The sequence below is a fragment of the Moschus berezovskii genome, chromosome 5 (genome assembly GCF_049115385.1).
Source record: "Moschus berezovskii isolate FMDL1 chromosome 5, NW_MosBer_1.0, whole genome shotgun sequence".
Classification (NCBI taxonomy): domain Eukaryota; kingdom Metazoa; phylum Chordata; class Mammalia; order Artiodactyla; family Moschidae; genus Moschus; species Moschus berezovskii.
Genome location: NC_142464.1, coordinates 81285989 through 81313982, shown reverse-complemented (window position 1 = coordinate 81313982; position 27994 = coordinate 81285989). Strand labels below are relative to the sequence as shown.

At 37.2% G+C, this 27994-nt stretch overlaps 1 protein-coding gene across 1 annotated transcript; it reads right to left on the bottom strand.

Moving 5' to 3' along the window:
• SRP72 (signal recognition particle 72) lies at positions 1–26902 on the bottom strand. The gene is made up of 19 exons (XM_055434744.2): positions 26749–26902; positions 24797–24917; positions 22684–22807; positions 21248–21391; positions 21060–21171; positions 19523–19554; positions 18127–18251; positions 17976–18033; positions 13409–13540; positions 12416–12544; positions 10350–10422; positions 8727–8791; positions 7148–7243; positions 6164–6267; positions 5948–6025; positions 5023–5160; positions 2478–2515; positions 971–1130; positions 1–258 (listed from the first exon to the last, which is right to left on the bottom strand). The coding sequence occupies exons 1-19, from the start codon at positions 26855–26857 to the stop codon at positions 81–83; spliced, it is 2016 nt and encodes a 671-aa protein (XP_055290719.2). The 5' UTR covers positions 26858–26902; the 3' UTR covers positions 1–80.
• Positions 26903–27994: the final 1092 nt, after the last annotated feature.

Genomic DNA, 27994 nt, shown 5'->3' with positions numbered 1-27994 from the left:
TTCTTGCTGTGTTACCTTTATTTATGTTCCTTGTGTCACTGAGGCTAATTTAAAAATGGCCTGCAACAAGAAAGTTCTAATCACCAGCCACCTTTTCCACCTTTCTTCTTTTTCTGTTGCTGTTTCTTTTTCGTTGCTGGAGCCCCAGCGGGTTTCTGGTGTCGTGGGGGTATGATATTACTTGTAGACGTAGACGCTGTGGCTGCACTGCCAGGTCTCGGTGAGGTGGGTGGGCTGCTCACAGTTTTACTGGCATCCCTGAAATCATCAGATCGGAAAGTGTTGGTCATTCATACACTCAACAAAGGAAACCACCCCTTACAATCTCCCATACGTATTTTTTTTCTTTTGGCTGTGCCACATAGCATGCGAGATCTTGCTTCCCTGCTCAGGGATCGAGCCTGTGCTCCCTGCAGTGGAAGTGTGGAGCCTTAACCAGTGGACCATGGGGGAAGTCCCCACACACATTTTCTTTTAAGGTGTGTCCCTCAACTCCCTGTCCATTTTTCCCTGAATACAACTTTTACTGCTTTTTAATTTTAAAATGTAATAGATGGTACATGTCAAATTTTAGAAAGACTAGAAAAAAAAAAACTTTCAATGATCTATACTCCTACCATGTAGAAATAAACTCATTTAGTAACATTTTAAATTCTGCTTTCTAGTCAAATTATTTCTGTTTATCTAGATATTTGGTTACTTGAATTACTCAGTGTATTTAGTTTCTTTTTGAAGGTACTATAATCCTAAACATTTGCAATACAATCCTACAATTCTAGTATTTACAATACAACCAAACCAGAGACAACCCATTATCTTTCCTTTATATAACCCTATTACAAAACATTAATTAAAGGCTATCGGACTGTAACTCTCATACTGAAAATATATTTTAAAAATTTCTTACTAATGACCTTGAGTTGATCTCAGAAAGAAGCAACCTATGCACAACTGGGGAGCAGTGACTTACAGTTCAGAGGAAGCTCCTGCAGTTGCTCCCTGGGTCCCTTTTCCAATCTGATCCTTCTTTTTACCCTTCTTTCTTCCTCGGTAGTAGGAACGTTCACGCATTGGTAACCATCTTTCTGGATCTGGGGTCACTTTTGGGTCATAATTCTTAGGCAGTTTTCCTGTGTAACAATTAATTGATAAAGAAATGAGAGATCTGTGCATAATGTTTTCGAGACAGTTTGTTTAAACACTGTGTCCAAACTTGGGACTAAACATTAAAACTGAAATAGATTCATCTGAGAAAAGTTTTATTTTTATAATCTAGTAGCAGAAGAGGCCTTATTTCTAAGCATAACATAAAATTCAGAAGCCCTAATATTTCATAGGTGTATCTGTATAAAAAAATTTTAATTCTCATTTAGTAAAAGATACTTTTCAAAAGAAACAAAACAAGAAAACATTTGAATACTATGTAACTGAATTAATATTCTTAATATAGAATTAGTTTTTGATAATAGGTAAATCATATATAGAAAATGGGCATAAAAGCGTGGAGAAATAAAAGTCATTAACCATGTGAAAAGATGCTTGAGCTCACTGATTAAAAATAAAAAGGACACGGGAGTTCCCTGGTGTGGTTAGGACTCTGGGCTTTCACAGTCATGGGTCATGTTCAGGGAACTGAGTGAGATCCCACAGGCTGTGAAGTACAGCCAAAAAAAAAGAAAAAATTTTAAAGGATAAATTATTCTAAGAAGAAGAATATCGAGTGTTGGTGAGACTGTGGGAAACAAACAATACTGGCAGAAGATATATACTGGTACATACTGGTACAGTCCTTGTAGAAAGCAATTTAATTGGCAGTACCAGGGCTGGACACTGACCTATGTTGCCCCAGTCAGGTTAACAGGAAAGACTTGCCAAATTCAGGTAGGCTCCCTTTGTCCTGGATAACAAGAATGTGGCCCTGTTTCCAATAAACATCTGATCACTCTAATGGGATTCAGTTTTATGCACAGTAGAGGAGAACAGAAAGGTAACGACTACTGGATAAACCAACCTCAATGCTAACCTTCCTCTACACTGTCAGTTTCACAAACAGTCAATTTTCTTCCACCAGTTTGATGGAGTTCTATAGTACTTGTAGCCAAAGGCACTCTACTGTATAAGAGCTTACTGTGTGTTGGGCACTGTTCTATGAGCTTTTTATATGCAGTATTTTATTTAATCCTATGAGGTATACACTATCATATTTCATCTTACAGATGAAAAACTCAGGAAGGTACGTTAAGAACCTGTTCACAGTCACAGCAAAAGAGCAATGTTACTAGAGCAACAATTTGAATTTAGGCAAACTTCAGAACTGGACTCTTTAAAGTTAGAAATTTAAATAAATGTTAATCACAGTCAAAACTCAGTTTCAAAGATATGAGAGGACAAGTTTATTTATATCTGAAGATTTCTAAGGCTAAGCTTAACCTTTTATTTTATAGAAAGAAATCTAAAGATTAAAAAAAAAGCCTTACCCTTCTTTTTCTTCTTCTTTTTTTTCAACTCTCCCTGTCTACAAAGAGAAGAAAGATCATTATCACTGTGATAAATTACAGAGCATTAAGCATGTGCAAAAGAATGAGCTAGGTACTTTATCGTGAAGTTTAAGATTTGGTGTCACCACACCAAAGCTAATGAAACAGTTTGGATATTTATTCAGGTTAAATTTAATCAAGCTTCAAATACTGTAGTTTTTGGAAGGTGGTTTAGAAAATGGGTGACAACTGTTCTCACAGATGAGATACAATTTACACTGGCACATATTAAATCTATGTAAAAAGAAATTTGTACAAGCACAAAAATCTACAGTTCTGTGGTAAATCACTTTATATTTGGCAAAACTAGTAAATAGGTAATTAAAATCTATGCCAGAAGAATATGCACAAATATCATACAGGCAAAGAATATTTCTGGGAGCGAGGTAACTTAACATCAGTTGTGGCCTTGGGTGGGAAAAGGGCAGACAGGGATTTGTCTCTACAAATTATACTCCACAACCATATCTACGATTTCCCAAAAAGTCTCTGCATTTCTTACTTCTTTGCTATTGCTCACATTTTGCCTATCTCATCCTCATCTTCCTCTAGTCAACACAGTCACCTCCTCCATGAAGCCTTTCTTAAACTCCCATTGTTCCCAGGAAGGACTGACCATTTCCTCTGGTGTACTCCTCTATGCCTGCACAGTGATAGCACATACAACCTTTATTTTCAATTGCGGCTTATTTCTTTCTTCTAGACTGAAGTTCTTTTGTGGGCAAGGACAATGATTCATTTTCTGTCAGCAACATAATATAACTTCAAAAGAAATTAATCCTTTGTATCAAAAAGTCAACATAAAGTAAAAAAAAAAAAAAAAGCATTAATAATGCCTAATGAAAATACTGTGCTGAAACTGAGTCAATGAACATCTTAGTAACTGTCTAAGAGAAGACAAAGAAGATTAAAGGATTAGAAAGGAACTGTATGTTCTTACTAATTACCCAGCCCTGTTTTGAAAAAGAAAAAACAAAAAAAAAAATGGAAAATATTTAAATAGGCATTATATGAAAATCCCCCAAGATATGGTTTGAATTCATTATTTTGGAGTTCTTGATAAGGCTTGAAACTGGGACAATGATTCAACGAAATTTGAAACAATATTATCACTGAGACGCCAATTCCTTATTTAAGTTAAAAAGGAACAAGTACAGGGCTCATAATGAGGTCAATCATATACTGTTGCTGATACATATATTATTAAGTTATGAAAAATTATATTTTAAGTCATTCAAAAGAGAAAAGACTGAAAATTTATGAAAGTCACAAAATCGGGAAAGTGGTGTATCTCTTCCATTCTCTATTTATCCTGAGTCACAAACAGAATCTTAAGCGAACATTTTATTTAGCAGGCGTCTGCTATTTTTGAGATGACAATGTATGGGAACAAGGAAAGAATCAGAATTTGACTTCTTGTAAGTTACTGAAGCTGGCTAATGTTTCCTCCAAATCAGCAAAATAAACCTCATCTGAACTTTGGTTTAGAATTCTAAATGATGTACTAAATGTACATCAATAACTCACAGGTAAATAGATGTTAAGTTGGGCACATCTAGCCTATGGAACACTATGAATGCGTTAGTCGCTCAGTCATGTCTGACTCTTTGTGACCCTGTGAACTATAGCCCGCCAGGCTCCTCTGTCCATGGAATTCTCTGGGCAAGAATACTGGAGTGTGTAGCCATCCCCTTCTTCAGGGGATCATCCCAACCCAAGGACTGAACCTGGTTCTCCTTCATTGCAGGCAAATTCTTTACCATCTGAGCCACCAGGGAAGCCCCAGTACTAAGAACAAAAAGAATAAAATATGTCTACATTGAGAATATGGAAAAATCTCCAAGACTTATTAAAGAAAGTTCAAAAACAGTCAAATACAATATAATCCCATTTCTATTAAAAAAAAAAGAAAAAAATCCAATATAGGAAAAGTATTCCAAGATCAGTTTCATGTGTAAACACAAAGAAAAAGATCTGGATGTATACACACTAAATTAGTACTAGTAAATGCTGGGTGGGGAAGGGCATGGGTAACAAGGACAAAAAGCTGGACACAGCAAAGGAGAAAAGAAACAAAAGGGACTTTATTCACGTGGAAATTTTTTAAGAATGCATTTTTTACCCCTTATATAACTTTAACGTTGGCATTTAGTCAGTTCAGTTCAATTGCTCAGTCGTGTCTGACTCTTTGCAACCCCATGAATCATAGCACGCCAGGCTTCCCTGTCCATCACCAACGCCCGGAGTTCACTCAAACTCATGTCCATTGAGTCGGTGATGCCATCCAGCCATCTCATTCTCTGTTGTCCCCATCTCCTCCTGCCCCCAACCCCTCCCAGCATCAGAGTCTTTTCCAGTGAGTCAACTCGTCGCATGAGGTGACCAAAGTATTGGAGTTTCAGCTTTAGCATCAGTCCTTCCAATGAACACCCAGGATTCATCTCCTTTAGAATGGACTAGTGAATATTATAATAAAAAACATTACCCTTGCTCCTTTGGTTGATTGTCTCCAGCAACTTTTCCACCCTTCTTCCGAACGTACGTAGCACCAGGAGAATTTTCAAGAGCCTCAACATCTACTTTTAGAGACATACTATCCGATGAGGGCAAGTGTTTACTAAGACTATGACAGAACAAGAGTTTGTTCAGGAAGACAATATATATATATACATTTATATTTTGCCAATGTATCTATGTCAGTAGGAAAAGTCTCTTTTTTGGGTTCCCTTCTCAAAAAAATATTAAGTCTTCTATAGAATAACAAGTCAGCAGATAATAAGGTCAATTATAGATACTATATTATGAAAGGAGAACTTGGGAAAGGAGTCATAATCATTTATTCCTTAACTTGGTGATGTACTTCAAAGTGGTGGCTTAATAAAAACTCTATTCCAAAACAGTTATCATGCTTATAAAACAGATCTGCTCACTGCAAAGGTTTAGACTTGTGGCTGGTTAGCATGTACCATCCCATGTTGGTTTTGGGATCACACCCATACTGGAGTAACACACATGGTCCAAACTCAGCCAATCAGGGCACTAAACCCTCTCTTACATCAGTAACTGAGATGGGCAAGTGACCTAAGAGCATTAATCAGAATACCTCAGAATCATATGCAACCACCCAATAAAATATGCTTTTTCTTAATTTTTTTCCTACTCTACTTGAACCTGGAAAGATAAAAGCTGCATCTTGTTGACTGCATTTTTGCTTATGAATCAAACTGTATCCCATTTGAATATCACTATTTTTAGGTCACAGTGATCAATAAATTCTCATTTTTGCTTTTACTAGTTAGAGGAAGGGTTTTGTTTGTTGAAATTTATAACAAAAAGGCCCTGGTCAAAACAGGTAAGGGAAGAGATCTAGTGCACTACTTGAGAGAGGCCTGGAACAATCAAAAGGATACGCTTTTGCCTTCTCAGGATCTACAAGTGAGTAAGCAGAAATAAGCTGCGCCAGGGTGTGAATATCTTTCGGATTTTGTCTAAAAGAAGAAATAAGAAAAAGTCACTAAACAGTCTATAAAACTGCAAAAAGTAATATAAACAAGCAAAGTAACTCCCACATGTCAAAAAAGAGCAATAAAACTTGGATTTCTATACTTCCACCCTTCAAAGCTTACTTCCATAGCTGTTCTAGGTCACTAATTGCCTCCTTCTTCCGCCCATATTTGAGTTTGAAGTTTGCAGCTTCCCTTATCAAGGACAAATGAGCAGTAGATTTGGGCTATAGATTCAATAAAGAAAGAAAAAAAAGTTTAAGATACATATCTAGCAAGTCAATGAAGTTTTATTCTCTAGATCTTTAAAATGGACCTATCCATTAGATTTCTCACCTTAAGTTTTATTGAATGCACAAAATAACAAAAACAAACACACACACAGACACACACACAGTAGGACAGATAAATTAGTACAAGTGAAGACCAATTTAAGAATTTGGGATACAATCCATCTCCATCTAAACTGTCTTATCTACAACTAGAAGTATTACTACATAATCAAATCTTTTCACTATAGCTCTCAAACATTAATTTAACATAATACTTCCTAGAACACTGATCTCTCTTCACTGCTAACAGTGCTAACAGTACTCATGTCACCTGTGTGTATGTACACCTGTGTGTTCAAGTTAGATACTGCCTATGCAGAGACCCATACTGGAAAAAGCAAAGATGTTCCTATTAGAGATACACAATCATTTCATGTACTGCTGTTCTATCAGTCGCTACCATCCATGGGCTCTACTTTAGTGGCTCCACTCTACAGAGCCACTAAAGACGAGCTCCCTTATATGCAGTCATGTACAATTACTATTCTTCTTTCTTGATATTACACACACAAACACACATACACACACTCAGGAAGGAGCTTCAGAAAACATAATTGTGCTTTTTTAAAAAAATTTTATTTTGCAGCCATTTCTTACTTCTAATAACTTTATTTGGACCTGGTATACTTAAAAACTGAATGACAGTCTAATAGCATTCCACTTGTTGAACAGTGAGTTGAAATGTTTCAATTTGCCTTAAGTATGAAATCATTACTACAGCTTTTAATTCTTATGCAAAAATGTACTGTCATAACATTTTACTCCATTTATTTACCTGATGGTTTTGATACCACTGGATGGCTTGTGTAAAGACTTCAATGGCACTGTCAATATCTTCCTCATGGCTGTACATCGTCACTAACGCAGACACCTACCCAGCCAAAGGTATAAATGAGTGAACAGAATTCCTTCATCTCTCTCAGAATAAACTTTTTGAAAATGAGTAACATTAAAGAAACAGCAAATAAAGGTTGCTAGGCTCTCTGCTAGTACCCAATCCATCAAAAAAATTGCTAGCATGTAACTAGAAATATCAAGAACAATGGGGCTTTCCAAATGCAAAGGTGGTTACCTATAAAAAAAAATACCTCCTCTAAGGCTAGTTGACAAATGGTTTGTTACCAGTCCACAGCAAGGTAAATACAGAAGTTGATAACAAGCACTTAGAAAATTAGTTTGTATAGTATAAGACACTGTCAAAGCATTCAAGACATGATCACGGAGATAAACACACTAGCATGGTTAAACTCCCATGATAAGCCATATAAAACCAGCGAAAGCTTGCCTAATGTGCTGGAGGGACAGCAAGGAGGCTTGTGAAGCTGGAGTGGAGTGAAAGGGGAAGCAGCAATAGGAGATGAGGACCAAAAGGAAGCAGAAACAAAAAGCTGTATCACTGGGAAAAATCAGTAAACCTCCGGCTAGACTAATTAGAAAAAAAGATAACAGAAACAAAATATAATAATATGTGGCTGAAAATAATCTTTAATATCTGCAAAGATTATTTTCAGCCACATATTATATTTGATTCTAGCATAAAGTAATCACAGTCCAGTCTTAAAGTAAGATTCTTCAAGAGAAAACACTACTATAATACTATTATACATTTACTGAGTGCCATCTGTAAACAAGCTGTGCTGGAGAATGAAACAGTCCCTGTACGATAAATGCACATACCACCACTACAGACTTCGTCTTTACTTTGAAACAGATGTGTTCACAGCTATACTAGTGATCTAAACCTGTGATGCTTGAATAATCAGAGAACTAAAACCTAAATTTGTTGGTCACTATTACCAAATTGTTTTAACTCAAAAGAAATCAAAACTGAAGACATGATAAAATAATAGGCTAAGAAAGTCCCTATTATGGTCTTAGATTATTTAAGGCTGGCTTTCAGTGGTAATTGATGGCTCAGAGGTTAAAGCGTCTGCCTCCAATGCGGGAGACCCGGGTTCGATCCCTGGGTTGGGAAGATCCCCTGGAGAAGGCAATGGCAACCCACTCCAGTATTCTAGCCTGGAGAATCCCATGGACAGAGAAGCCTGGTAGGCTACAGTCCACAGGGTCGCAGAGTCGGATACGACTGAGTGACTTCACTTTCTTTCTTTCAGTGGTAATACAAGGCCTAAATTGTTCCTAACACATTTAATAATAAATCAATGCAAAGCAGAGCATAAAATGAAATGAAATTTACACCAGAAAGCTATTATTTTTAATACTACTTCTATATTATGAATATATTAAAAAAAGGCAGAAATTCAAGTGAAAACAAAGAAATATCAGATACACCCGTGAACTTATATTAATTCCATTACTTTTTCAGTCTTAAAATATTTTAGTTATAAACTCACCATGCCTGGTTTATGCTTTAACTCCTCTATGCTTCTCAATATCAAACATGCTTTGGAAATATTACCTTAAGAGAACAAAAACAAAATCAGCATCACATTGAAAAAAGCATCTCGTGGAGAAAAAAAGAAAGCAGAAAATTTAAGAGTCATATTTTAGAACATCTCTAAATACTCAAGCTTTAGGACCTTGGAAATAATGTATTCTATCAATATTTACTCAGTTTGCCAACAAAGGAAATTAAATCCTAAAGAAACAACATACTTTGCTCACGCCCACAAAGTTAATGATAGAACTGCTATCTGAAAAGTCTCCCAACTCTCAGCCTGTTGAATTCTATTTCTCTCTTTTCAGAGGGTAACTTAAAGGTAGGAGTCCTTCCTTAAAGGCCTTGAAATCGTTACTGTAGGTATGAGCGCAATGGACAGTAGTCCTACAATGTTGAAACGCTAGTTTTCTATTCATTGCAAAACTCAGTAAGTTAAACATTTCACAAAACAAAAACCATGACACATTCACTCTCAGTAATTAGTATGATAAATTATCTTCACAAAAATAAACTGAAAACTCGGTGAGAAAAGAAGATTAAAGAGGAAAGCAAGAAAAAGAAAAAAGAGAGGTGGGAAAAGGAAAAAGAAACAAAAGATTAAGAAAAGAAATTTGAGAAAAGGGAAGCTGGTTTCAACCTGCTTTTCATTATTATTACCCTACTAAGAAGCCTTTTCAGACATTTTTTTCCCTAATTGCCAACTCCCCTCCCCTCTACCCTTGAAATTTTCATTCTAGCCATCATAATATCCAAAAGATTTTTTCAGTCCTCTGCTCCCACCAAACCAATCATCACCCCCTTGAGAATACACCTGTTTCGGTTTATGGCCGACACCAGAGCTGTCTGACAGCAGTCTGCCAGAATTTTCTGTGATGATGGAAACATCCTCCATCTGTGTAGTCCAACCAGCCACATGTGGGTACAAAACTTATGAAATGTGGTCAATGCAACTGAGGAACTGAATTTTAACCTTCGTCTAATTTTAATTTAAACTTAAATATGGATCGTGGCTACCAAATAGAAACAACACAGCTCTAGACACTCATTCAACACTGGTTCAAAATCATAAACAAAAAAACTACTAGTTTTCTTTTAAGATTCAAAAATGGTAAGTTCTCATTAAACTTCTTTGCCTCTTTTTCTACCAAAGATATGGGTTATAAAGTATAAAAGAAGAATAAAGGACTAAATAAGAAATTTTGAAAACTAGGATGCAAAGTCACACTTATTTCATGCAAACACTACCATGTGATAGACATAAGCATTTCTACACAAGACATACATATCCAGGAAATTTAAGTATAGAACAGATGAATTCTTTGCTTCTACAGACTTTCAAGGCATAGTTTGAGAAACATTCTAACAATTTAGGAATTAACCCAAGAAAAGGCATACTAAACTCACTACTAAATCTGTTGGAGCTCGTAAGTCTAGCTTCGTATTTGGAACAGCATTATGCTTCACTATGATGCAAAAATTTAAAAAATCACATAGTCTACAAATACTTCAGAATCATTCCAACCATATATTTCCGTTAACATGATTATTTTGATCATGATGAAATAATCATGACTACCTTGGGAAATTTTCAGCTGTGCCATGGTCAGCTTAATTTCAGCAGCGTTTTCTGGATGCTGATCTGAATAGTCCTAAATAGTTGGGGTGGGGGGGAAATCACATTTAATTTATGCAACTAAGTGTACATATTCTAACTGCTTATTTTAGCCTTATTAAATTTTAAATCTGGTTTTAAAATATTAAATTTCTTGTTTCAGAACAAATGTTTAAATTTGAAAAAATTTTATTCGATACCCACTTGGCTTCAAAATTATGCTCTTGGCTTCAAAATTATTAAGTAAGTGCAATAACATCAAGTTTCTAAGAAGTCACCAGCAGAAAAATAATAATTAAGATTACTACACAGATTTTTTTAAGATACTAAGAAAAAATTATGACTCTTTACTCCTTATCCCTATTCAGCAACATTTCCCCTGAAGGTGGTCCTAATTTTACACTGTCCAATTTTCCAATGTAGTCTACTCTCAGGAAATTCAATGTGATTTAGCACTTCATTCTGGTTAATTAAAAATCAAGTCAGTATTTCTGTAATTGATGTTTAGGATGGGGACTTTAACTAGAGAATACATTATTAGTATTTTAAATCTAAAACAAACCATTGTGTGTGTGTGTGTTAGTCACTCAGTTGTGTCCGACTCTTTGCGATCCCATGGATTGTGGCCCACCAGGCTCCTTTGTCCATGGGAGTCTCCAGGCAGGAACACTGGAGTGGGTTGCCATTTCCTTTTCCATTAACAAATCATTAACTACTGTTAAAGTGATCTCCAAATAAAAAGTATTCTTCAGAGTTTACAGCAAACATTTACTAATGCAAACTTATATAAAGAAAGATGCAGCCCAAGAATTAAAGTCAGTCTGGCATGTATCTTTTAATTTCATGGCTGCAATCAGCATCTGCAGTGATTTTGGAGCCCAAAAAATTAAGTCTGACACTGTTTCCACTGTTTTTCCATCTATTTCCCATGAAGTGATGAGACCAGATGCCATGATCTTTGTTTTCTGAATGTTGAGCTTCAAGCCAACCTTTTCACTTTCCTCTTTCACTTTCATCAAGAGGCTTTTGAGTTCCTCTTCACTTTCTGCCATAAGGGTAGTGTCATCTGCATATCTGAGGTTATTGATATTTCTCCCAGCAATCTTGATTCCAGCTTGTGCTTCTTCCAGCCCAGCGTTCCTCATGATGTACTCTCCATATAAGTTAAATAAGCAAGGTGACAATATACAACCTTGACGTACACCTTTTCCTATTTGGAACCAGTCTGTTGTTCCATGTCCAGTTCTAACTGTTGCTTCCTGACCTGCATACAGGTTTCTCAAGAGACAGGTCAGGTGGTCTGGGATTCCCATCTCTTTCAGAATGTTCCACAGTTTATTGTGATCGACACAGTCAAAGGCTTTGGCATAGTCAATGAAGCAGAAATAGATGTTTTTCTGAAACTCTCTTGCTTTCTCCATGATCCAGCGGATGTTGGCAATTTGATCTCTGGTTCCTCTGCCTTTTCTAAAACCTGCTTGAACATCTGGGAGTTCACGGTTCACATACTGCTGAAGCCTAGCTTGGAGAATTTTGAGCATGACTTTACTAGCGTGTGAGATGAGTGCGATTGTGCGGTAGTTTGAGCATTCTTTGGCATTGCCTTTCTTTGGGATTGGAATGAGGGACTGATGCTAAAGCTGAAACTGCAATACTTTGGCCACCTCATGCAACGAGTTGACTCACTGGAAAAGAGTCTGATGCTGGGAAAGGTTGGGGGCAGGAGGAGAAGGGGACGACAGAGAATGAGATGGCTGGATGGCATCACCGACTCTGTGGACATGAGTTTGAGTGAACTCCGGGAGTTGGTGATGGACAGGGAGGCCTGGCGTGCTGTGATTCATGGGGTCGCGGATAGTCGGACATGACTGAGCGACTGAACTGAACTGAACTGGCATGTATCTAGCGGTATATTATCAATACTTCCTCATTTTTCCATGAAATTTATAAGGCTTACATTATTATAACATAATGAAAATGAAACAAGGCTGCAGCCATCTGACATCTCAAGAAAAACTCAATTCTTTTACCTGAAGCAGCTCTATTGCTTTCATGTGCTGCTTTTCACGGCAGAGCTGGGCAGCTTGGATTAACACAGGAAGGAGACGCTCAGGACTTTGCGACTGTAAACTGGCAGATATTTTGCGACACTGTTCTGCCTAAAAAACAGTATTTCACACCCCACCCCACCATAAGCTGGTTAATTAAATCAAACATTAAGTGAGTGACCAAAGGGAAAAGAAGCATAGGGGAGGTGGAAGGAAATCAGTTGAAACAAAATCGTAGGTGAAGAACCACTTAGGTCGAGAGAGGTGGTTTATAGTAGCCTCAGTTTTTTCTTACAAAAAAAAAGGTTTCCATTTACGGAATATAAACTACAGGTTCTTAAAGCATTTAGGAAAAGTAAGTCCTAAATATTCATTTGGATGCCTAAATTCCAGAATTTTGTTTAAACACACACACATATCAAGTGTCACCCTTTGCTTCGAAGCAACAGAATGTACAGGTATTTCTTGCTAAAGTATTTAAGAACAATATGACTCAGTTCTAAATAATGAAAACGTTACTGCCTCTCAGCCCACTGAAAACTCCTGCTCTAGAAGAGTGCAAAATCATGACTTAATTAGAATTTACACATGTGAGAGTTAGAATCGACCTCATTTATAGCTTGAGGTGATTATGCATGAACTATAATGAAAGATGGCTCTTAAATTTATACTCATGACCAGCACCTTTGATTTTTTCCTTTAATTCAGAGAAATTAGAAATAAGATAATGAGAAAAGTATCTCATTTACAGCTGTGAACAGTGTTTTCTTCTTAGAAGCCACCAACTGCACACCTTTACAAAGAATTGGGCAAATTACTTATTTAACAGTTAAAATCTATGATACATGACATTCTGAAGTATGCATGAATTAAAGACAAAAAAATGAAAATACAGACTGGAATGATATACCCATTATGGATCATGTACCATACTCCAAACGGTTTAGTCAGGGGGACCAGAGCTCCGTTACCTACCTGATTTGTGTACATAGCAAGTAAAGCTTTGTTAAATTCTATAGCTTGCAGTTGTTTCTTAGAAAGCTTAAACTCCACTCCTTCTGCATTGGTTAACTTCACTTTCTTCTTGGAGTCAAAGACATTTTGGTCCTGACAAAAAAAAGATCACTCATAATTAACACAATCTTAGACTTCAACTCTTTCAACACTCCAAGGTCTTATTTTATGTTAACACAACAAGAGAGCTTGGAAGATAATATACCTGGTTGGGGTGCCTATGCTACTATGATGCATATAAATTTGGCTTGGGTTCTTGGTTTTACCTTTCCACTATTAACTGCCTGTTTTTAGCTTTTTGATTAAAAGTACAGAGGGACTGCACAAATCTTACAGTGAAAATCAGGATTACAGAGATACCTAAATTTGTAATTTCTACAAACTATCTTAAGAATTTAGATGACCAATGAGTAACGTAACTTACTGCTCTCTGACATACTGTCATACATAAACAAATGGAATGGAATAAGAATGAAAGGAACTAAGTCATGCTGCACCCTGAGAAGGACAACCAGACATCTGAGTGCCTCCCAGCATAGCATTCTAGCTTTGTTAAATATTTATTTGCAAATATGTGTTACCACTGTGCTTTTAAAACCAGGTTTTCTACTAAAGACTAAAAGGAGGCAAAGAAGAAATCTAAAATAAATTTTACTTTTTGAGTATGAAGCTTCAATCCAATGTGAAATTATCTTAAACATACAGCAAGAAACATATTAATCCTTAAGAAACTATATTTCTAGTTGGTACCCTTATGTCACTATTTTAATACTTAAATTCACCATGCATGCCATTGCCAGATTTCTCTTAAACTTTGCCATCATGGCACTTAATAAAATTTTATATTTTCTGAGGACTCCCACACTTTGATCATCAATATATATAACCTTTTTTTGAAACTAGCTGGCGTGTATGTATCTTTTGCTCTCACTGTCCCCTCAGAAGCCATTTGCATATGCTTAGGCATGGGAAATGCTTAACCTTCAAATCATATCCCTCCTTCAAGGCTCTGCTCAAATTAGCCAACTCAGAGATTTTTTTTCTCACCAAATACCACAGTTACAAAGTGTCTTGACTAGAAATTTAAATGTGCACAATTTTTTTCAACACTAGAATGATATTTTTAACACTACATAATAATTAAGACCATGTTTCATATTTATTTTGCATTACCTAATGGATTCAGCATATTAAAAAGCAGAGACATCACTCTGTCAACAAAGGTCCGTCTAGTCAAAGCTATGGTTTTTCCAGTGATCATGTATGGATATAAGAGTTGGACTATAAACAAAGCTGAGTGCCGAAGAATTGATGCTTTTGAACTGTGGTGTTGGAGAAGACTCTTGAGAGTCCCTTGGACCGCAAGGAGATCCAACCAGTCCATCCTAAAGGAGATCAGTCCTGGGTGTTCACTGAAAGGACTGATGTTGAAGCTGAAACTCCAATACTTTGGCCACCTGATGTGAAGAGTTGACTCATTTGAAAAGACCCTGATGCTGGGAAAGATTGAGAGCAGGAGGAGAAGGGGACAACAGAGGATGAGATTGTTGGATGGCATCACCGACTCAATGGACATGGGTTTGGGTGGACTCTGGGAGTTGGTGATGGACAGGGAGGCCTGGCGTGCTGTGGTTCATGGGGTCACAAAGAGTCGGACATGACTTGAGTGACTGAACTGAACTGAACGGACTCAGCAATATACTGAAGAAAAATTCAGAAATGTTGACTGAAGAAAAATTCAGTATATAAATATATTTATTAGGTTGGTGCAAAAGTAATTTTGGTTTTGTATTATTGAACTTTGCTATTTGATACTGAACACACTCTTAAATAAATGCAGTTATGTTATGTATCATTTTAATGCACATTACTTGCTTTATAGTTTTTGCTAATGAATTATTACTTGCTGTTTATTTCATATGTACTATGAAAATGGTGGTATGGACTATGGAAATGATGGTAGATAAATAGCAAATTTGAGCAATTTTCTCATTCAAGTTCAAATTGAGTCATAAAGCAGCACAGACAACTCACTACAGCAACAACACATTTGGCCCAGGAACTGCTAATAACCATCCAGTGCAGTGGTGGTTCAAGAAGCTTTGCAAAGGAGACGAGCCTTGAAGATGAGGAGCACAGTGGCCGGCCACTGGAAGTTGACAACGACCAACTGAGAGGATCATTGAAGCTGATTCACTTACAACTGCACGAGAAGTTGCCCAAGAACTCAATGCCAACCATTCTATGGTTATTTGGCATTTGAAGCAAATTGGGAAAGGTGGAAAAGCTCAGTAAGTGGGGGCCTCATGAGCTGACGGAAAATAAAAAAAAAAATCGTCACTTTGAAGTGTTATTTTCTCTTACTCTACACAACAATGAACTATTTCTCAATTAGATTGTGACATATAACGAAAAGTGGATTTTATACAACAACCAGCAATGACCAGCTCAGTGGTTGGACCGAGAAGCACCAAGCACTTCCCAAAGTCAAACTTACACCCAAAAAAGGGTCATAGTCACTGTTTGGTGGTCTGCTTCTGGTCTGATCCACTACAGCTCTTTGAATCCAAGTGAAACCATTACATCTGAGAAGAATACTCAGCAAATTGATGAAATCGAAATCTGCAACGCCTGCAGCCAGCATTGGTCAACAGGAAGGGCTCAATTCTTCTCCGTGTTTAAGTCTGACCACACATTGTATAACCAATGCTTCAAAAGCTGAACAAATTGGGCTACAAAGTTTTGCCTCATCCATCATATTCATCTGACCTCTTGCCAGCTGACTGCCACTTCTTCAAGAATCTCGACCACTTTTTGCAGGAAAACGCTTCCACAACCAGCAAGTAGGATGCAGAAAATGCTTTCTAAGAATTCATCAAATCCCAAAGCATGAATTTTTATGCTATAGGAATAAACAAACTTATTTCTCTTTGATGTGTTGACTGTAATGGTTCCTATTAATAAAGATATGTTTGAGCCTAGTTACAAGGATTTAAAATTCAGGGTCTGAAACTGTAATTACTTTTGCACTAATCTAATAGATTGAGATATTTAGTACTTCACACACACTCCTCCCCACTATTTATATATCAGTTAAAAACAATTTGTCCTTACTAGCATTTCAAATTGTTCATGAACATAAGCAGGTAGATCTTGCTGCTAAGAATCAAATGACAGCATCAGTTTCTGGAAACCTACACCATGACAATGGCCTGCAACACTCTGTAATTATTACCTTTCAATACCACTATCCCACATATGTGAACCCTCTGAATCTCTGCCAAATGAGGTGAGAAATACCATACATGGCTAGAAGGAGAGCACTTTGGAGTCAGAGACTAGAATCTGAACCCAAGTTCTACCTCTTATTGGCTGTGATCTTATACAAATCATTTAACTCCTTTTAGCCTCAGATTCATGGGGTTGCAAAGAGTCGGACACGACTGAGCGACTGAACTGAACTGAGCCTCAGATTATACTTCTATAAGTTGGAGATATGTTACTGTCACCCAAAAAGAAAACTGTGAGGATGAAATAAGCTGGCACTTGGAAAATCACACAGCCTACCAAAAGAAACCAACTGTTACTTTTCTAATTTTCTATTGACTTGAATTTCAAATCTGAACTTGAAATATCTTCCCATTAAAACAATGTTTCAAAAGGTATTTACTCTTACTCACACAGTACTCATTAGGATTGCTTATATACATGCTTGTAATATTTTACTCAGGGCTTGGATTGAGGAGGGTGATGGAAAAAGAGAAAACCTGCCCATGGCTCTTCTCCCTCAGAACAAAAACCACTGGAAAGACAAAAACTATATAAACAGAAAACTTGCATTCAGACTTACTAGATGAAGAAATCAAAGTCTAATTACTTCTCTAACAAATATTCTCCATATAATGATAATAATGGGAAATATTATTATAGTTATATTAACATTATATAATCATATAGAATAAATATAATTCTAATAAATAATGGGAAAAGGGTAAGATTTTAAAGTTCAGAGTATATAGCTACAAAATAGTTCTATTATTTGAACACACCTTGCAGAATCATTATGAGAGTTAAATAATACTCTCCACTGTGATTTCTGGGCTTCCCTGATAGCTCAGTTGGTAAAGAATCCATCTGCAATGCAGGAGATCCTGGTCTGATTCCTGGGTCGGGAAGATCCACTGGAGAAGGGATAGGCTACCCACTCCAATATTCCTGGGTTTCCCCTATGGCTCAGCTGGTGAAGAATCCACCCGCAATGTGGGAGACCTAGGTTCAATCCCTGCATTGGGAAGATCCCCTGGAGAAGAGAAAGGCTACCCACTCCAGTATTCAGGCCTGCAGAATTCCATACAGTCCATGGGGTCGCAAAGAGTAGGATGTGACTGAGTGACTTTCACTCACTCACTCATTGTGATTTTGCTGCAACTGGACTTCGTTATGGAAAAAACCTATCCTAGAACAAGGCTGGGGTAATATACTTCCAGTGTTAAGATACAAGTGTAGGGAAACCACGGATAGTCCATACCTTGTTAATTGTAATGATGTTATTTGCAATCACAGCTAGCAATGCCACATCTGTTGGTCTGTGAACAAAAAGTAACAGTCAAAAAGGAAGAGACCTTTAAAAAGAAATCTTATCCCCTATAAAAGACCCTTCATTTTTATAACTCACTTACTTTAATTTTATTATCTGGTTGTAAAGCTGCAAAGCCTCCTCTGTACGACCCTGAAGCTGCAGAATATAGGCCATCTGCCCATGAATGATGGCCAGTTCTGCCTGGGGATCTTCTTCAGTCCCATCCTAAGCAAAAGAAGAAAAAATTTTTCCCCATAAGTTTTCCAAATTGATCCACATATTCAAAAGACTAAATAAACAGAAAGAAAATATATAATTTTCAGGAATTGTCCTATAGAGTCAGTTTTGTTAAATTTAGGAATTGCCATCAAAACAGGGACACTTAAATGAGAATGGCAAAAAGAAAATTTCTGGAAGAACATGGTAACAAGTTCAGGAATACTATTCATTGATCACTTCTATTCTTTAAAACATAAGAATTAGAAAACAGTGAAAACTAGCATGCATGTTTAAACTTTTACAACAATACCCCTGAATTCTGGAAACAATTTTCTCATAGAAACACATTTTCAGAATGCTTTACTCTTAATTATAATATAATTCTAATCCAAAGATTACACAATTTTAACTAGTAATTATCACTTGTAAAGAACTTCAAGAGCTGAAACTAACTCTGTAATTAAAGTAGCAAGTCTCTTAACTGATACCCCAGACTAATCTATATTTTCCATTCCTTTGGAGAAGCTGACTGATGCCCACACAGTGAATCCTCAAGGCTAAGAGGCTGCTCTTTTTTGCCATATTTGGCATTCCTACTCTCACCTGGTTAGAATATGTTCACCAAGCGTGTCAGATGCATTTGTTTCCAATCCCATTATGCCATTGTGTTTGACAAGAAAATTATAAAACTTAAGTATTATAGTAAGACATGAACTATGAGTGAGAAAAGAGACTGGCTTCAATGACTAACTATGCTGAATGTTCAGAAATATTTGACAAAGGTAAGTTCCTAAAGAAAATTACTATCTAATTAGGTATGAGCAAGAAAACAGTAAGAGATCAGTGAAAAAACAATTCTGTAATGAAAGTAATTCACGACTATCTTTAAAATACTATACACTTAAAAAAACCCCTGGAGATCATGAGGGTAGAATTCTGTAAGAAATATGCATGGAATTCCCATGAATAGACCCTTACTCAAAGACCTGAGACCTACATCTAAAACAGGAAAATGAATTTATATTTATATGAATTTAAAATGAAACGCATAAGGCATATAAAATTTTTGTATTATAATTTCTCACCCTAAGAGATTCCATCAAATAAGGGTTTTTGTTGATTTAATTCCATCAAATAAGATTCCAGAGAGTTTCTGTGATTCCTATTTAATGAATCAGCATCATTTCAAAAAGTCAATAAATACCACAAAGAAGTCTACTACAAATTTATATTAGCCACAGTATAATATCTGGGCTAAACCACAGTGGAATACTTACAGAGTCTTCCGAAAATGAACGGCGGCAGAGATCTATAAGAAAAAATGTTTTTAAAATTAACATTTCTGGGTAACTCTCATTTCTTTCATGTTCCAACGAGCAAAAACAAAATTCTTAGGCAGAAGATTTAAGATAATTTTCATAACAAGCAAATATGAGATTTATCATTAACATCAAACATATTACATAAATATCAATCTTTGATTATTCTTGTTCTTTGGCATTTTCTTTCACTTGTAATTCCTGTTAAAATTTTTTTAAGGGAATTTAAAATCTATAAATGTAACAAACGTTGACTGCAAAAAATCAGTTATAGAAAAGACAATACTCCTGCTGCCCAGAAGTAACTACTCTTTAGCATTTCAGCTATTTTTTTTTAATGTAAATGCACAGTTGCATTTTTAAATGAAAGTGGGATATTCTACTGTTTTGAAACCTCCCTTCCCCCATTAATATACTATGGACATCTTTGTAACACAGATACATCTACATTATTATTTTTAACACGAATACTGTTAAAGACCACATGGTAATCTATTCTATGGTTATAATAAAACTAGCTAGTCCTCTAATAGGACAGAAATGCATGTTTCTTAATTTTTGTTCTTATGAACATTCATACAGATATATATGTGTGAATGTATCTGGTTTTTCCTTAAAATTTCTAGAAATGAAATTCTTAGATCAAAGGGTATGCAAATTTCAAAATCTGCGACACTGCCTCAAACTGCCCACTGCAAAGCCTCCACTACTTTTACATTCAAACCTCAAACTATGTATGAGAGTGTCCTCCATACCACTTCAATGCTAGGTATGATCCAGAAATCATAATTCTTACATGCAGTTTTTGCCTCATGGTGCTCTAACCTTGACCCTTATTTTAACCATCAGTATTAATAAACCAGACCCTGTTTCATCTTATTTTCCTTCTTATCATTTACTGCAGTTCTACAACATCACTTTCATAGCTTCCAAGGAATATGTATGCAGAAGCAAGTAGAAATATTTCAAGAGTTGAGACCAGTCACTAAGTTCTCTAATAAATTATTTTCTTTTTCTAGTAACAGCTTTCAAGTATATAGGTACTGTATATGGAAACATACTAAGTGGAGTGAAAATGTGCTTGAATAGTGTTATCAATGCACAAATGTAGTGTATACTCGGGCACACACACAGGCACACCATACTGTTACTGTACTTGTGTACTTAATAACAATAATAATGACAACATTTACCAAATGTTTATTAACTCTGTTAACTTGCATTTAACATTCAAAGCAACTCGTTCAAAAACCTACTACTCAAACTTAAGTTTTGGTGTGGTTGAATATGGGCAAGAGAACTGGTTTAAGGATAAGAGACCAAGAGAGAGACACAGTCAGGATCCCAAGTGAAGGGCTAGATGGATTCTGAGAAATTTCCACTGCATCAATAATTTCCACTTAAAAATGTCCCAGAAATCAAATGTAGGTTTTGGAAATACTTTGCAAAGTTATATGCATGTTACGTTTACATATAATTTTAACAAGTATCCAACCTTCAGCTCTTTGCAGAATTCTCATCGCCTGGCTCAGCTGGCCTTGTCCTATGAGAGCACATGCAGTATTGTAGCATAGCTCGTGCGTGCCTTCCTGGAGACCCAAGTTCTCCTGCCACAGAGCAAAACACCAGTCAAACACCAGACAGGAACGTTTCATGGCTGTATGTGAATACAGAGATACTCACTGGAACCACTTTTTCCCAGTTGCTTTGAGCTGCAACAACTGCTGAAAGATTTGTTTTTCTCTCCTCATCATAATCATCTTGGGAGTTTCGGACAAGATCTCTATATACAGCCAGGCACTCATCATAGCGTTCTAACCGGTATAACTGAAGAGATAAATAGCAGATCAAAAATCAGAGAAGACAAGTATTGTGTTATATCCCTAACCCCGTATAAACCCTTTTTGGAACTGTTATATAAGAAAGCTAATTCAACATAATGTGGGAGATTAACTGTTTTTCCTTTACAATTTTTCAATTAGTTATGCATGCTACTAATACTTCCCAAAAGTTACTTGCAATGAATCTCTACTATACTGCATATTTGTAGGCATGATTCAGTAAGAAAAGACATTGAATCAACTCCCATCTTGAGGTCAGGTAAGTGTCTAAGTGGGTTGTAAAAGAAAATCATTCTGCATAAATCAACCTTGCTACCTAAGTCTGACTCAACAATAAAAAAAATTTCCCAGAAGATTACTAAGCCCTAGTAAACAGGAACAAAATTAGATGTTAACAAAAGGGCTTACTATTTCTAGGGGTTCATTATACTTCTTCATTTCCCTTTCCCAGAAACCAACTATTGTATTGGGTAGTATCAAGTGTACACAACATAATTCTTGCTTATTCCATTAAAGCTGTTCTCAAAGGGCAGTGAGAACTGCCACTCTAGGTCAATTAGTCTACCATGTATGCAGACGGATACCCTTCATCAATACCAAAATGCAGGCATTCACCCTAAACTAACCCAGCTTACATGAAAAGTGTTTTATGGACCTATAATCCATAAATGTGCCCAAATTTTTCTTTGTTAAACTAACACTACCTTTTGGGGACAATATATAATTCAATACAACATTATTTGCCCTAAACTGACATTTTAAAAAATTTTAAGAGGGTTTTGCTAGTTCTAGTATAACATTTCTGTTTTCTTATCATAAATAACCCTATAGGCTTATTTGTATGTCTCAAAACTCTTTGAAAATAAGGTATTTCCAGAGATTTCATGAACCATCTGAATTCATCCAAATTCTTATTCATCATGATTTTCTTCATTTTACACTTAAAATACCAGTTAAAAACTATAAAGACTACTTCAAAACTATAGTATATAAACTTACTGGCCTTCATCTTTCCAACTACAAAGTTCAAATTTCATAGGATAGTTCTTAATTTCCCAACTACCCTGAGGAAGTCATTTGTTCATAAAACACTATACATGCAGTTGCTCATATGAAGATCAAGAAGAGGGAATATGTTCAAACCTCAAGAATTGGTTTGGTGGCAAGTTTAATGGAGCATCAGGATGGGCTGGAGTTCCTCATCCCCGCTCCTTGCTCTAGGCAGAATCTCGTTCACTTAGGATGACTGTCAAACAGGGATTATAAAGCAGTAATTACCACTTGTCCATAAAGCTCCTTTAGTTTGTCTGTCTGCTGGTTGGCACTTTCTATTGTCTTCAAGGCATTCTCAATTCTGTTCAGCCTATACTCACAGTATGCCTTCTCAAAGGAAAGAGAGTTACTGAAAAAGGAAAAACCAATATGTGATTATTAGCTAACACTGCAGAGCACCCACTATAAGCCACTAAGCACACTTGATACATATTAAGTTATTTAATCATTAATAAGATGACTTGTCTAAAATCAGACAGCTCAAAAGTGATAGAAAATACATTCATTTCCCTAGGCTCTCTTGTTTTCATGGATATTTTTACTAGAGCTACTGGCCTTTTGAAGCAAATATATAAGAATGAAATTCTGAATTAGCTAAAAACTGTTTTAGATATAAAGATAATCTCAACATTGTTTTAAATGGGTTGTTATACAAAATTTCTTAAATCTATGAATCAAATAATAAGCCATAAAACGCTGTTTTAACTTGTTATAGAATAATTAGCCAAGAAAAAGTAACTAGAAATCTTAAAAGAGCACAGCACTTGTAACTAAACAGCTAGTAAACACACAACTACAAAAAACACTCCTTATGCACATAGAGTTAAGAATTCATCTACATTAATGTCACACATGAAACTCATTTTGAAGTTTCAACCGTAATCTATGAGGAAAAAGCAATATCAAGCAGATGGCAATATCCTTTACCCACCAGACTTAACAAAAAACTATTTGAAAACCTTCCCCCCTCACAAAATCACCCAAAGTCAAAACACTGAATTTTAGTATAAACATGTTTATTAGAGGAAAACTGTATACCTTTTATTGGGGCTTTCTTTGATTACCCTTTTATTTTTAGTAAAGTCTAAAAAAATTTTTTAAATCTGTAATACATGCAGTTGGCCCCAGTAAAAAAACAAAAAGATATACACTGAAAGGTTTTACTTCCAGTTATTCAAATCTACTGTGTTCCCCTCACCTCCTACAAATGACTATTTTTATTTATTGCTTCTGCATCAAGTGTTTGTCTTTGCAAACACAAAAAAATTCACATAGAAATTCTTATATCCTTTTCTTATACAAAAGGAAGTATACAATACACTGTTGTGTACCTTATAAACATTAAGGAATAAATAATGATACAACCTTCATTTCAATACACATTTCATTTGGGGCTTAGGCATAACTAAAGAAAAATGAAATTACAGTAACAATTCAGAATTTAAGTTCACATTTCATTAAATGCAAAATGAAATAACAATAAAAAACTGCTGGACTTCCCTGGTGGTACAGTGCATAAGAATCCACCTGCCAACGCAGGAGGACATAAGTTTCATCGATCCCGAGTCCTATAACTAAGATCCCACATGCGCTGCAGCTACTGAAGCCTGCACATCCTAAAGCCTGCAGGCAACAACTACTGACGTCTGTGTGCCTACAACCTGTCCTCTGCAAAAAGAGAAGCAACCACAAGGACAAGCCCACACACTGCAACAGAGAGTATGCAACAGAGAGTAGTCACTGTTGGCTGCAACTAGAGAAAGCTTGCACAGCAACAAAGATCCAGCACAACCCCAAAATAATAATAAACAGTAATAAATTTTAAAAACTACTATATATTCTTTGGAATACTGCTAAAGAACTCTGAAAGATCTTGGCCTAATATCATACTTACCTAAACAGTTCTCAAAGGAGACAGGCACAGAGCTCAGGCTAAGACTGCCAGACCATCCTAGCGACCTTGACTTACACATCCCTACCCTAGGTGTTCTGCCCTCCTCTGTCCCCCACCCCTTTTTCAAATTAAACTTCTGCTGAATTGCTCTCCCTACACCACAAGAACTCTTGTGACTCTTGCTTATGGCCCATGCCCCTCCAGAGTTTCCCTTCTTCTTCCCTTCCCTTCAAAGGGAAGATAGGTGTAAAGAAAAGGCTCCTTAAGGCATGACAGAACAGAGGTTACTACTGTTCCTTCCAGTTTCAGAAACACCATTGGAAGCAAGAGGAAAAAAGAGGAAAGGAAGGAAAAAGGTAAAAAAATCACTGAATAATGGGAGGAAAACATGGAAATGGTTAAAGCTGTGGTAAACGTGTACAAACAACTAATTAAATCACTTACTTGGCAAACACTTTGGTGTGAGTGTTGATGACATTCAAGGCTTCCTTGAAACTTCCATTCTGGATAAGGCATACCACTTTACAGTGCAGGGCAGTAACATCATCTTTGTTGATCTGCAGTACTAGAGAGCAATTTTAGGGAAGCAATTTTTAAATCCATTCGCTTTGCACATTTCCACCTAAGGAAGCTACAACACCAATTTTACTGCAGCAGGAATGATTGGTCAAAATATTTTTTAAATGGCTGATCTTTAAGTTAAGAAGTGACAATAAGGGGAGCTAGTTAGCCTTTCCAGTGAGATAACTTCTCAAGATGCATGTAAAAAAAAGTACAGTGAAATAAAGAATGAAGCTATTTTCTATTACATTTTTATCTTGGGCATGCTATATACAACATATTTCATTACTTCACAGGAAAGAAAAAAGTTCACATAGAACTTAGCAGCACATGACAGGCTTGATTATAAGTTTGTCACTAACTGCCTTGAGGTCTTGGGCAAGTCATTTGACTGCCAAATATCAACTTTCTGGTTGCAAAATGAGTATGAAAGCATTACCTATTTTTCAAGGTTATTAAGAAAATTACATGAGAATACTCTGTATAAATAAACTGTGTGTGTATACCGTAAAATGTACAATTTATTTTGCTGGCAATATTTCCAAACACCATTCAAAGTTTCCCTTTTCGGCTAATATAACTAAAAAGAAATACAAGGAAGAATTCAGCTGGCCAAGTGTCAATGCTAAAGAGCTGTTCCGTGTCCAAATGACTAGGATCACTCCTCGTGCTTTTGGGCAACTATAGGAATTCAACTCTCAGTCTAAGAATCAGAGTATTTTCTATCAATTAAGAAAATATATACTGGAGAACAAACTGACAGCCCTTGCTGATTAAAGAATGCCTGCAAAATACTACAGTGCTGATTAATATTGGCTGCAGGCCTAGCCAAAGGCCAAAGTTAATTCAAAACAAGTTTAAGAATCAAATAATTCGCGTTAGTAGCTATTTTCCTCAATGTGTGAAATCACAAAAAGTGCATTGTGGGCACAATCACTTCTTTTCACATTAACTCAGCAATAGATTACTGAAAATTCATACTTGTATGTTACAGAAACACCTTGTGTGTTATTACTGCTTTGAACAGTCAAACCCTGTGCAGGTAATTACATTTCCAAACCGAACAAATACAGGCAATATCTTCAGTAAACAATATAGCACGACAGAGAGCATTAAAAAGCATGGTTATATTACACTTAGGTAGTAAATGATAAAAGAATATAATGAATTGAACGTCACACTGAGGAGTTTACTCGAAAAACGAGCAGTTACTGGACAAAAAACAGAATACACCTTTCTTTTTTGCAACATTATTTCAAATGTTAGTGCTTTCACACACACATGTTCTTGTCCTGGACGCTGGAGGGTTTCTATCTGTGGGAATGACAGGCCTAACATCCAGATCCAGCCCTTTCCTCTACCCTGAGTCTGTACAGCTTCCACTTCGTCAGCACTAGCTTCCAAATTACGTGTCCCAGGCAGGTTCCTCCCCCGTGCTGCGGCCCAAAAGAAAAAGCTCCCTTAGCAATACTGTCTTGATCACTCCACTACAAGGAAAGCAAAAGGGAAGCAACGTGGAGTATTTGCGAAATAAGGCGTGAAAACAACGGAGTAAAATAAAAACAGTTTACAGAAGACGTTGATAGCTGCGGTCTCTTTAAATCCCTCCCTCGCTTCTCGCGGGGGGAGCTAAAGAGGGAAGTACACGTGGCTCTAAGCCACCCAGGACCCAGAGCTGGCCGGGTTGAGCAAATGGACTGCGACCCGCGCCCGCCGGACGTTCCGGCCCTAGCGGGCGGCTGGGGTCTCCCCTCCCCGCATCTGCTCGGAGACGGTCGCGCGCGTCGCAAGGGGGCTGCATCCTCCCACCCGCCCGGCGCTCCCCGGACACTTACTCTTGTTGACGGTCTTGAGAGCGCGCGTGAAGTCACCGTTCTGGCCATAACGGTTCACTTCGCTCCAAAGCGCAGGCACCGAAACCCCACCGCTGCCGCCGCTCGCCATCTTGGAGGAGAGGCGAACCGACCTCTGCCCCGGAAGAGGATCTCGGAGGTGGGCAGGCGGAGAAGGAAGCCGGCGGTTGCTAAGCGCTTCGGATTCCGAAGCGTCCCTATCCAGGAGTCAGCCTCGAAAACAGCGGTCTTAGTTCTTGTAGCTAGAAATTTGCGGAGATAGAGTTGGTACACCTTATACGAAGCGGGTCTGAAAGAATGAGGCATCGGACCTCAGGAGGAGGTTGAAAAGGATTCACGGAACAAATTCAGCTAAAAGTAGCGTGCGTTTCCGGGGCGACCGCTGGGGGCGGAGAAGTGTCCAGGTCTCTAAAGGCGGAGCGAGGCAGAAGTCTGTGGAAGATGAAATGAAAGGTCTCAGTTCAGTTCAGTCGCTCAGTCGTGTCCGACTCTTTGCGACCCCGTGAATCACAGCACGCCAGGCCTCCCTGTCCATCACCAACTCCCGGAGTTCACTCAAACTCACGTCCATCGAGTCGGTGATGCCATCCAGCCATCTCATTATCTGTCGTCCCCTTCTCCTCCTGCCCCCAATCCCTCCCAGCATCAGAGTCTTTTCCAGTGAGTCAACTCTTCGCATGAGGTAGCCAAAGTATTGGAGTTTCAGCTTTAGCATTAGTCCTTCTATGACATGATAAAATACCAACTAGAAACTGGAGGGAGCTATTTGAAAGAGTAGGAGAGAAATGGAGAGAGAGACAGATGGCTTCTTGCTACCTGGGCATACTTCATAGAGGTATTGGTATTTGAAGGGGATCTTGAAAGGTGATTAGGAAAACGGGTTAGTTGTGGGTCAAGTTCACGCAGAGAAGCGAATATGAGGAGATGCACGGAAGAAAAGAATCAAGTGCGAAACAGTTTGGTGAAAATCCTTTGTCTTGCATTTCGAGAGCAGTTAGCAGTAAGACCTGAAGGGTAATGTGTTTTGAGGTGAGAATACCCAAGTTCAGTTCCTGGCTTTGTGACTCGCTAGATATTTGGCTTGTGAACGTATTATTAGAGTCCCAGTTTTCCCGGCTGTAAAAATAGGGATAATATATCATTGTTACAGAGATAAACGATACTTCATGCCTCGTGGCATAGTAAGCGCTCAAGTAGACATGGGGGCAGGGTGAAGTTTTTGTAAGAC